Consider the following 12500-nt stretch of genomic DNA (forward strand, 5'->3'; position numbering starts at 1 on the left):
TTCTGCTCTCTCAACCACACTCTTTATATTACCACTCATCTTTCTTACCTTTTCATTACTTATTCGATCAAACCACCTCACACCACATGTTGTCCTCAAACATTTCACTTCCATCACATCCACCCTCCTCCGCACAATCCTGTCTATAGCTCATGCCTCGCAGTGATATAACATTGTTGGAACCACTATTCCTTCAGACATATCCATGTTTGCTCTCCTTGATAACGTTCTTGCCTTCTACACATTCTTCAACACTCCAAGGACTTAGCCCCCTCCCACACCCTATGACTCACTTCCATTTCCATGGTTCCATCCGCTGCTAAGACCACTCCCAGATATCTAAAAGACTTCGCTTCCTCCAGTTTTTCTCCAATCAAACTTACCTCCCAATTAACTTGTCCCTTAACCCTACCGACCGTAATAACCTTGTTCTTATTCACATTTACTCTCAACTTTCTTCTTTCACACACTTTACCGTACTCAGTCACCAGCTTCTGCAGTTTCTCACCCGAATCAGCCACCAGCGCTGTATCATCGGTGAAATACAACTGACTCACCTCCCAAGCCCTCTCATCCCCAACAGACTGCATACTTGCCCCTCTCTCTAAAGCTTTTGCATTCACCTTGCTAACTACCCCATCCATTATTAAATTAAACATCCATGGAAACATCACGCATCCCTGCCGCAAACCTACATTCACTGGGAACCATTCATTTTCCTCTCTTCCTACTCGTACACATGCCTTACATCCTTGGTGAATGGCGGGATGAAGAAGTAAGATTGTTAGTGAAAGAGAAGAGAGAGGCATTTGGATGATTTTTGCGGAGAAGTGGTGCAAATGACTGGGAAAGGTATAAAAGGAAGTGGCAGAAAGTCAAGAGAAAGGTTCAAGAGGTGAAAAAGAAGGCAAATGAGAGCTGGGTAAGAGAGTATCATTAAATTCTAGAGAGAATAAAAATATGTTTTGGAAGGAAGTAAATAAAGTGTGTAAGACAAGAGAACAAATGGGAACATCGGTGAAGGGGGCAAACGAGGAGGTAATATCAAATAGTGATGAGGTGAGAAGGAGATTGAGTAAAAATTTTGAAGGTTTTTTGAATGTGTTAGATGATAGGGTGGCTGATATAGGATGTTTTGGTTAAGGTTGTGTGCAAAGTGAGAGAGTCAGGGAGAATGGTTTGGTAAACAAAGAAGAGGTAGTGAAAGCTTTGCAGAAGATGAAAGCCAGCAAGGCAGTGGGTTTGGATGGTATTGCAGTGGAATTTATCAAAAAGGGGGTAACTGTGTTGTTGATTGATTGGTAAGGATATTCAGCGTATGTATGAATCATGGTGAAGTGCCTGAGGATTGGTTGAATGCATGCATAGTGCCATTATGCAAAGGCAAAGGGGATAAAGGTGAGTGTTCAAATTACAGAGGCATAAGTTTGTTCAGTGTTCCTGGGAAATTATATGGGGGGATATTGATTGAGAGGGTAAAGGCATGTACAGAGCATCAGATTGGGGAAGAGCAGTGTGGTTTCAGAAGTGGTAGAGGATGTGTGGATCAGGTGTTTGTTTTGAAGAATGTATGTGAGAAATACTTAGAAAAGCAAATGGATTTGTATGTAGCATTTATGGATCTGGAGAAGGCTTATGATAGGGTTAATAGATATGCTTTGTGGAAGGTATTAAGAATATATGGTGTGGGAGGCAAGTTGTTAGAAGCAGTGAATAGTTTTTACCAAGGATTTACTTTAAATTGTAATATGAATTACAATCAGGAGCAAAGGTATGTTCCTTCTCTGTAGTGCAAGTCTCTAACTGTGAAAACGTGAGGTATTTTGTTTGATAAGTTGTAGTGCTGTAAAATGCAGCTTATTTTACTTCCAGTTCTTACAGCGCTATCCCAGTAACATAAATCTCAGGATATCTACCTTGAAATTTGAGTTTAGCATAGCTTCAAAATAAATGAATTTGCCCGATGTGCCACATATGTGCCCTGCTGTATTAAGTATGTTGACATATGTAGTTTGTTTGAAGTGTTGTATACTGAGCCTGTGTTGTGGTGCATTGAATCGTGTATTTCGGTGTAATTTGTACAACAGATTTGACAAATCATAACAAACTTCTATTGCTGACCCTTCTAACCCTTATTTCTTTCACTTTAACAGATTCCTATGGTGAATAAAAAGAATAATTCTGGTACAGTGCTACAACAGGGTGGATTTTACATATCATATATTTGGAAAAAGCTACGGGTTGGCGTTGAAAATTACTGGGGGTTGGTCCTTCACAAAGACAAGTGTTACGCACCTCTTTTGTGATGGATTTTGGCTTTATTTTGATTTTGTAGGCACTGAACAAAAGTTTGAGTCAACTGCAATGATCAGTACAAAATTTTTACTTATCAAAGGAATTGTGTCATTGTGCTCGTGCATATAGCTGATAACTTTAAGCAAGCAGATGTTCAGGGTACTGGTGTTTGACTCATACACTTTTCTGTATATGGATGAAATGTACATAAAGCAAGGGTTTGTACAGTATTGTAATTATTTGTTAACAGTGAATAAGCATCATATCTAATTGCACGAAAGTCTCTTAGATGATGTCCTTTTACTGAGTTAAGTGATGAGAATCATAATGCATGGATAAGTTGGTTCATGATAAATCGCTGGAGACAGTGGAGTAATCATAATTGAATCTGAACAGTTATAGGATGTTTAACCCCTTACCTACTCCAGCCTTTTCTAGTCATAAATTCACGCATTAAGTTTCGCACCTCTGTTTCAAGACTCCATGCAAAGCCTTTGTTGTGTTAGGGTGAGAGTGGACAATGATTTCTCCTTACAGTCAGTCATCATTCAGCCCTGACAGTGATGGCACATTTTCATGAGTTTTATGAGAAGGAAATTGAGGAGCTCTTAGCTAGATTTTGAGGATCAGATGGATGATTGTAATTTATTTGACAATAATGATCAGTCTTTGGATTATGTAAACGGTAATTTTTTGGACACTGGTTCTGTCAGCACTGATACTTGACAAAGATGAGGCAAAAGGTGTTTCTAGCAAAAACAGAGGCTGTGTTGCCAGTATGCACCTGATCATACCAACACCGCAGTTACCTATTTGTACTGGGTCCCCATCTCCTGATCATTCTTTACTAAAGTTATAATTTATGTATGCTGTCTGCATTGATCTTGTCCTCAGTCATTCTATTCCACTCATCCACCTTTCAGCTACAGGTTCACTTTAGTAATTTCATTCTAGCTGAAGCCAGATGATTTTATTCAGCTTTTACAGGACCGAATGGGATTCAAACTAAGGCTTCACTCTGGGACTTTTATTCTGGCTGAATCAAGAAGAGTTTATTCAGCATTTTATGGGGACCATGGGTCATCAAATTGAAGCTTCACTTTGGGACTTTTAGTCTGATAGACACCAGATGGTTTTATGCAGCTTTTGCAGGGACTGTGGGTCATCAGACTAAAGCTTCACTTTGGGACTGTTATTTAAGCTGACACCAGACAATTTTATTTAGCTTTTGCTGGGCTAATGGGTCATCAAACTGAAGCTTCACTTTGGGATTTTCATGCTAGCTGACACCAGACAATTCTATTCAGCTTTTGTGGGGCCCAAGGTTTATCAAACAAAAGCTTTGCTTTAGAACTTTGATTCCAGCTGATGCTAGATTTTATTCCATGTATGCAGAGCCCACAGGTTGTCAAACTAAAGCTTCACTATGGCATTTGCATTTTAACCAACACCAGATGATTCTGTTCAGCTTTCGCCAACCCACAGATCATCAAACTAAAGCCTCACTTTGGTACTCTTATTATAGCAGATGCCAAGATGATTTTATTTAGTTTTTGCAGAGCCCATGGGTCATAAAACTAAAGCTTTACCTTGGGACTTAAATTCTAGTTGCTGCCAGACGATTGTATTCAGCTTTTGAGAAGACCGCAGGTCGTTAAACTAAAGCTTCACTGTGAGACTTTTATTTTAGTTATTGCTCAACGATTTTCTTTCAATTTTTTTGGAGCCCAAGGGTCATCAAACTAAAGCTTCCATCTGGGACTTTTATTCGAGCTGATGCTAGAGGATTTTATTCAGCTTTTCTGGGATCCAAGCTTTGTCAGACTAAAGCTTCACTTTAGGACTTTTGTTGTAGGTGATGCCAGACACTTCTATTTAGTTTTTGTGGAGCCCAAGCGTCATCTAAATAATCTTCACTTTGGGACTTTTATCTAAGCTACTGCAATACGATTCTCTTTAGGTTTTTCAAAGCCCATGGGTCATAAACAAAAGTTTCACCAAGGGACTATTATTCTTGCTGATGCCAGATGATTTTATTTAGTTTTTGTGGGGCCCATGGGTCTTCATACTAAAGCTTCACTTTGAGGCTTTCATTTTAGCTGATGCCAGATAATTGTGTTCAGCTTCTTCAGGGACCATAGGTCATTAAACTAAAACTTAACTTTGGGACTTTTACATATCTTAGCTGTTGCTGTACAATTTCATTCAACACTTTTGGGGCACTAAGGTCATCAGACTAAAGCTTCACTTTGTGAATTTTATCTTGGCTGACACCAGATGATTCTATTCAGCTTTTGCGGGCCAATGTTTGTCGAACTAAAGAATCACTTTAGGACTTTTATTCTAGCTGATGCTAGAATATTTTATTCAGCTTTTGCAGAGCCCACAGATACTCAAACTGAAGCTTCACTTTGAGATTTTTAGTTTAGTTAATGCCATATGATCCTGTTAAGCTATTTTGGGGCCCATGGGTTGTTAAACTAAAGCTTCACTTAGGGACTAAGGTTCTTGCTGATGCCAGACAATTTCATTCATCTTATGCAGGGCCCTTGGGCTATCAAACTAAAGCTTCACTTGGGAACATATATTCTTGTTAAAGCCAAGCAGTTTTATTCAGCTTTTAAGGGCCCATAAGTTGTCAAACTAAAGCTTTGATTTAAAACTTTTATGCTAGCTGATGCCGGACGATTTCATTCAGCATTTGCAGAGCCTACAGGTCATCAACTAAAACTTCACTTTGGGACTTTTATTTTAGCTGAAGCTAGACGGTTTTATTCAGCTTACGCAAGACCCATGGGTCATCAAATTAAGCCTCATTTTGGACTTTTGTTTTAGCTCATGCCAGATGACTCTATTCAGATTTTGGGGGACCATGAATCATCAAACTAAAGCTTCAGGTAGGAGCTGTCATTCTTGCTAATGCCTTTTATTTTAGCTAATGCTAGACGATCCTGATCAGATTTTTGCGGGTCTTTGGGTTGTCAAACTAAAGCCTCTTTTAGTGACTGTATTCTAACACCAAATGAATTCTTTAAGCTTTGGCAGAGCCTTTGAGGTCATTAAACTAAAGCTTTGTTTGAGGACAATTAATTTGGTTTATGCTAGATGATTTTATTCAGCATTTAAAGGATCCACAGGTTGTCATGTCAAACTAACGATTCATCGAAGAATTTTTATTCTAACTGGAGTCAGACGATTTCATTCAGCTTTTGCAGAGTGCATTGGGTGTGGTACTATAACTTCACTTTGGGACTGTTATTCTAGCTGAAGCTAGATGGTTTTCATTCAACTTTAGTGATGCCCATGGGTTGTCAAACCAAAGCTTCATTATGGGATTTTCGTTCTAATTCATGCCAGAAGAAATTATTCAGCTTTTGTAAAACAGGTAGTCAAACTAAAGCTTCGCTTTGGGACTTTTAATGTAATAACAACTGCCTAAAAGTTTTTATTCAGCTTTAGTGAAGCCCATCGGTCATCAGACTAAAGCATCTCTATGGGACTTCTATCTTAACTGGTGGCAGACAATTTGATTCAGCTTTTGCAGGGCCCATAGGTTCTCAGACTAAAGCTTAACTGTGGGACTTATATTTTAGCTGATGCCAGGTGGTTTTTTTCAGCTTTTATGAGGCCCACTTGTAGTCAGACTAATTTTTTTCTTTGGGACTTTCATTCCAGTTGTGGCCGGATTCTTTTCAGCTTTTATGGGACACATGAATCATCAACGTAAAATTTGATTTGGGTTTTTTATTGTAGGGGGAAGCCAGAATTTTTTTCAGCATTTGTGGGTCCCATTGGTTGTCAAACTAAAGCCTCGTTCTGAGATTTTCATTTCAACTGATGCCAAATGATTTCCCTCAGCTCTTGCAGGGTGTACAGGTCATCAAAATGAAGTTTCACTTTAGGACTTTTATTTTCGCAGATGCCAGACGATTTTATTCAGCTTTTGTGGGGCCCACAGATCGTGAAGCTAAAGATTCAATTAGGAACTCTTATTCTACTTGACAACAGATGGTTATATTCAGCTTTTGTGGGGACCACGGGCTGTGAAACTAAAACTTCACTAAGGGAGTATTATTCTTGTTAATACTAGATGATTTTATCATGCTTTTGCAGAGCCTGCGGGCTGTCAAACTAAAGCTTCACTTAAGAACTTTTATTTTAGTTGAGGTCAGACGATATTATTCAGATTTTAAGGGGCTCATAGGTTGTCAAACTAAAGCTTTACTTTAGAACTATTATTCTAGCTGAAGCCAGACAGTTTCATTCGGCTTTTGCAGTGCCTATGGGTCCTCACTTTATGAGTTTTATTTTAGCCGCTGCCTGATGATGTTTTCAGCTTTTATGAGGCCCATGTGTATTCAGAGTAAAGCTTCTCTTTGGGACTTTTATTCTACCTGAGACTGGATGATTCCTTTCATCTTTTGCAGGACACATTGATCGTCAAACTTGAGTTTCATCTTGGTTTTTTTTTCTTAATGTAGAGGTAGCTAGATGATTCTTTCAGTGTTTGTGGGTCCCATGTGTTGTCAAACTAAAGCTTCCCTTTGAGACTTCTATTTCAGCTGATGCTAGATGACTTCTCTCAGCTTTTGCGGTGCCTACGGGTCATCAAACTGAAGCTCCACTTTGGGACTTATTATAGTAGATGCCAGACAATTCTATTCAGCTTTTGTGGGGCCAATGGATCATCAAACTAAAGCTTCACTTTAGTGTAGGTGAAGCCAGGCCTTTGTGGGCCCCATGGGTTGTCATAATGAAGCTCCACTTCAATTTTAGCTGATGCCAGACGATTTCTTTCAGTTTTTGCGGGGCCCACAGGTCATCAAACTAAAGCTTTACTTAAGGACTTTTATTTTGGCTGCCGCCTGACAATCTTACTCAGCTTTTGTAGTGCCCATGGATCATCAAACTAAAGCTTTGCTGTGGGAGTCTTATTTTAGCAGATGCCAGAAGATCTTATTCAGCCTTTGAGGGTTCCACAGGTTGCAAACTAAAGTTTGACTTTGGGACTTTTATTTTGCATGATGCCAGATGATTTTATTCAGTTCTTACAAGGCCCACTTGTAGTCAGATTAAAGCTTTTTTTTGGGGGGGAGGGGGGCATTTTTCCGCTTTTGCAGGACACTTCATGAAACTAAAGCTTCATTTTTCATTTTCATTGTAGGGGAAGCCATATGATGTTTTTCAGTATTTGTAGGTCCTATGGGCTGTCAAACTAAAGCTTCATTTTGAGACTTTTAATTTAGCTGATGCCAGACAATTTCTTTCAGCTTTTGCAGGGCTTATGGGTCATCAAAGTGAAGCTTCACTTTGGGGCTTTAATTTTAGCAGATGCCAGATGATTTTATTCATCTTTTGTGGGGCCCACAGGGTTATCAAACTAAAGCTTCATTTTGGAACTTTTATTCAAGCTAATAACAGATGATTGTATTCAGCTTTTGAGGGTATCATTGGTCATTAAACCAAAGATTCACTTTGAGACTTTTATCTAGTTGTAGCCACATGATTTTATTCAGTTTTTCAGGGCTTCACTTTCGAACTTTTATTCTTATTGACGCCAGATGAATTTACTCAGCTTTTGCGGGGCCATGGATTGTCAAACTAAAGTTTTTCTTTGGGAGTTATATTTTAGCAGACTCTAAAGGCTCTTATTCAATTTTTAGCTTATGCCAGATGATTTTATCCAGCTTTTTGGGGGGCCCACATGTTGTTTAACTAAAGCTTCACTAAATGAGTATTATTCTTGTTAACATCAGATGATTTTATTAAGCTATTGTGGGGCCTACAGGTTCTCAAACTACAGCTTCATTTGGGAACATTCATTTCAGCTGAGGCCAGATGATTCTACTCGCTTTTAAGAGACTCTGGGGTTGTCAAACTTTAACTTTCCTTTAGAACTATCGTTCTAGCTGAAGCCAGACAATTTCATTCAGCTTTTGTAGGGCCCACGGGTCCTCAAACTAAAGCTTCACTTTGGGACTTTTATTTTAGCTGATGCTTGATAATTCTATTCAGTTTTTACCAGGCCCACATGTAGTCAGACTAAATTAAACTAAAGGTTCATTTTGGTTTTATTTTTCATTATATGGGAAGCCTGACAATTTTCCTCAGCATTTGTGGATCCCATGTGTTGTCAAACTAAAGCTTCACGTAGGTACTTTTAGTGCCAGACGATTTCTTTGAGCTTTTGTGGTGCCTTTGGGTCATCAAACTGAAGTTTCACTTTGGAACTTTTATTTTAGTAGACGCCAGATGATTTTATTCAGCTTTTGCTGGGCCTAGTATCATCAAACCACAACCTCACTTTGGGTCTTTTAGTATAGGCGAAGCCAGACATTTATAGGTCCCACAGGTTGTAAAACTAAAGCTGCGCTTTATGGTTTTTATTTAGCTGACGCTAGATGATTTCTTTCAGCTTTTGTGGGGCCCACAGGTTGTCAAACTAAAATTTCACTTTAGGACTTTATTTTAGCTGCCTCCTGACAATTTTATTCAGCTCTTGTAGCGCCCATGTGTGATCAAACTAAAGCTTCACTTTGGGAGTCTTATTCTAGCAGGTGCCAGATGATCTTATTCAGCTTTTGTGGGTCCCATGGGTCTCAAACTTTGGGACTTTTATTTGAGCTGACGTCAGACAATTGTATTCAGCTTTTGCAAGGACCATAAGTTATTAAATTAAAGCTTCTCTTTGGAACTTTTATTTTACTGTTGTCACACGATCTTCAGCTTTTTTTGGGGGGGGCCCAAAAGTTGTCAAACTAAAGATTTACTTTGGGACTTTTATCCTAGCTGACGCCAGATGATTTCATTCGGCTTTCCTAAGGACTAAGGCTTGTCAAACCAAAGCTTCACGTTAGAACTTTTATTCTTGCTGATGCCGGACGATATTCAGTTTTTATGATGCCCATGGGTCATCAAAGCTTCACTTTGGGATTTTTTTTTATCTGAGGCTAGACAATTCTGTTTAGCTTTTAGGGGCTCCTCAGATTGTCAAATTTAAGCTTCATTTAGGTTTTTTTTTCTTTCCAATGCCATTCAACTTTATTAAATCTTTCTGGGATGTCCGGATCATCAAACTAAAGCTTTACTCGGAGATATATATTCTGGCTAATGCCAGATGATTTTATTCCACCTATTGTTACTTACTGATATCAGAAGGATTTTTTCCACTTTTGCAGGGCACGCATACTATCAAACTAAAGTGCATTTTTAGAACTTTCTCTTCAGCTAACAACAGACAATTTGATTCAGCTTTTGCAGGGCTCACGGGTTGTCAGACTTAATGTTTACTTTAGAACTTCTATTCTAGCTGAAGCCAGACGGTTTCATTAAGCTTTTGTGGGGTCCCACAGTTTTAAAACTAAAGCTTACTTTAGGGCTTTTATTTTATCTGAAGCCACTTGGTTTCAGTCAGCTTTAGCAAGACCCACAGGTCATCAAACTAAAGCTTCCCACTGGGAATTTTTCTTTAATTGATACCAGATCTTTATTATTATCAATATCATAATTATTGCAATTATCATTATTATCAATTTTATCATTATTGTTTTTTTGTTTTTTTTTGCCGCTGTCTCCCGCGTTTGCGAGGTAGCGCAAGGAAACAGACGAGAGAAATGGTCCAACCCTACCCCCATAAACATGTATATACACACACGCAATTATACTTACCTATACATCTCAATGTACACATATATATATGCACACAGACATATACATATATACACATGTACATAATTCATACTGTCTGCCTTTATTCCCATCGCCACCTCGCCACACATGGAATAACATCCCACTCCCCTCTCATGTGTGCGAGGTAGCGCTAGGAAAAGACAACAAGGCCCCATTCGTTCACACTCAGTCTCTAGCTGTCATGTAATAATGCCCGAAACCACAGCTCCCTTTCCACATCCAGGCCCCACAGAACTTTCCATGGTTTATCCCAGACGCTTCACATGCCCTGATTCAATCCTTCAAACATTACCATTTTTGCTTTCCGAGATAATGTTCTCGACTTCCAAACATTCTTCAAGGCTCCCAGGATTTTCGCCCCCTCCCCCACCCTATGATTCGCTTCCGCTTCCATGGTTCCATCCCCTGCCAGATCCACTCCCAGATATCTAAAACACTTTACTTCCTCCAGTTTTTCTCCATTCAAACTTATGTACTTATGTATATCTCTCTTTTTAAACCAGGTATTCCCAATAACCAGTCCTTTTTCAGCACATAAAGCTTCAAACTCTTCACCATTTCCATTTATAACACTGAATACCCCATGTACACCAATTATTCCCTCAACTGCCACATTACTCACCTTTGCATTCAAATCACCCATCACTATAACCCGGTTTCGTGAATCAAAACTACTAACACACTCATTCAGCTGCTCCCAAAACACTTGCCTCTTATGATCTTTCTTCTCATGCTCACGTACATATGCACCAATAATCACCCATCTCTCTCCATCCACTTTCAGTTTTACCCATATAATCTAGAGTTTGCTTTCTAACACTCTATCAAATGCTCCTACTACCCCTGTTTCAGGAGTAGTGCTACTCCTTCCCTTGCTCTTGTCCTCTCACTAACCCCTGACTTTACTCCCAAGCCATTCCCAAACCACTCTTCCCCTTTACCCTTGAGCTTCGTTTCACTCAGAGCCAAAACATCCAGGTTCCTTTCCTCAAACATACTACCTATCTCTCCTTTTTTTCTCATCTTGGTTACATCTACACACATTTAGATACCCCAATGTGAGCCTTCGAGGAGGATGAGCACTCCTCGCGTGACTCCTTCTTCTGTTTCCTCTTTTAGAAAGTTTAATTACAAGGAAGGGAGGGTTTCCAGCCCCCCACTCCCGTCCCATTTAGTCGCCTTCTACACGTGAGGAATGCGTGGGAAGTATTCTTTCTCCCCTATCCCCAGGGATAATAATTATTTTCATTAATCATTATTATTATCATTATCATTATTATCATCATTATTAGTTTTGTTCTTATTATCATTGTTAATCATTGTTGTTGTTCTTGTTGTTGTGTTATTCAGCTTTAAGGCTGCAGTCCAGTCAGCAGCAGGGAAATGATGGAATTCCTTGGAGTGAGAGGTTCTTTGGCAATATTGTATTCCAATTAACAACTTACGATGATACCGCCTCATCAAAGGTGACTTTTCACTCTTGATATAATGACCATCAGATGGAGCCTGGTACCATTTGTCTTCTTACATTGAATAAAAGAGTAACTTTTGTCCTTGACTTTATATCATGTCATAATTATATTTCTTCATGGAAACACAAACTTCAGCAACAGATCCCCAAAACTTAGTTATTCACGAATTTAGTCTCTCCATTTTGTAAAAAAAATCAGCACATTATCCCCATTTATAGATTTATTGAAAATGTATCCTGTAAACCTGGAGAAATTCTTTCTTAAGATATTCAAAGAAGAGATGACAATGTAGCTATCTTGATAGTGAAGTGACTGGTGTTAGATTAATGAAATTTGGTGCAGTAGAATGTTTACTATACATTTTTGATTGATCATTTACAGAGTACTTGGGGAACAGCCACACGTGGTTACTGCCCTGAGCCATGTAATGGCTTCTTCTACTACCTACTGATCCAGATTATCATCAAGACGATTGCTTCCACTAGTCGTGTAGGTGGCAGCATTGTCCTCCTCAGGTATAATACTGAATGAGTCTTTCCAGCATAATTGATCTTATGCAAGTTTTGGGGAACAAAGTGTAGCAGGTAATTCCATCTTTGTTGCTTAGGTTAGACGTAACACACAACATTATTGAAGTACATTACACCGTCATGATTAATCACTTAGTAAAGTATTGCATTCTCTACTTCAAGATGTTGTTGTGCAGACTGAAAGGGACAAATTATTCCCTTTCACTTATGACATATAGAGCATATCCTATTTGTCAACTTTCTCCTCACTCATTCCCCTACCAATGTCCAACCATTTCAGTTCACCCTCCTCAGCTCTCTCACCCACACTGTTCTTATTGCCACACCTCTCTTTTATCCTATCATTTCTTACTCAATCAACCCTCCTCACACCACATATCATCCTGACATTTCATTTCCAACATATTCACCCATTTGTACTCTCTGATCTATATCCTGTGACTCACATCTATACAAAATTATTGGTATTACTGTACCTTATAACATGCCTGTCTTTCCACACATTCCTCAGCGC

At 39.0% G+C, this 12500-nt stretch overlaps 1 protein-coding gene across 8 annotated transcripts in view; it reads left to right on the forward strand.

The window, feature by feature from the left end:
• The window catches only part of LOC139757318 (solute carrier organic anion transporter family member 74D-like), a 180591-nt gene that overhangs the window by 149162 nt on the left and 18929 nt on the right, over positions 1-12500 (forward strand). For all 8 annotated transcript variants that reach the window (XM_071677723.1, XM_071677727.1, XM_071677729.1 and 5 more), the window contains one exon: positions 11838-11971. In XM_071677723.1, the coding sequence (XP_071533824.1) occupies positions 11838-11971 (134 nt within the window). The remainder of the gene's footprint in view (positions 1-11837; positions 11972-12500) is intronic.

The sequence above is a fragment of the Panulirus ornatus genome, chromosome 25 (assembly GCF_036320965.1).
Source record: "Panulirus ornatus isolate Po-2019 chromosome 25, ASM3632096v1, whole genome shotgun sequence".
NCBI classification, from domain to species: domain Eukaryota; kingdom Metazoa; phylum Arthropoda; class Malacostraca; order Decapoda; family Palinuridae; genus Panulirus; species Panulirus ornatus.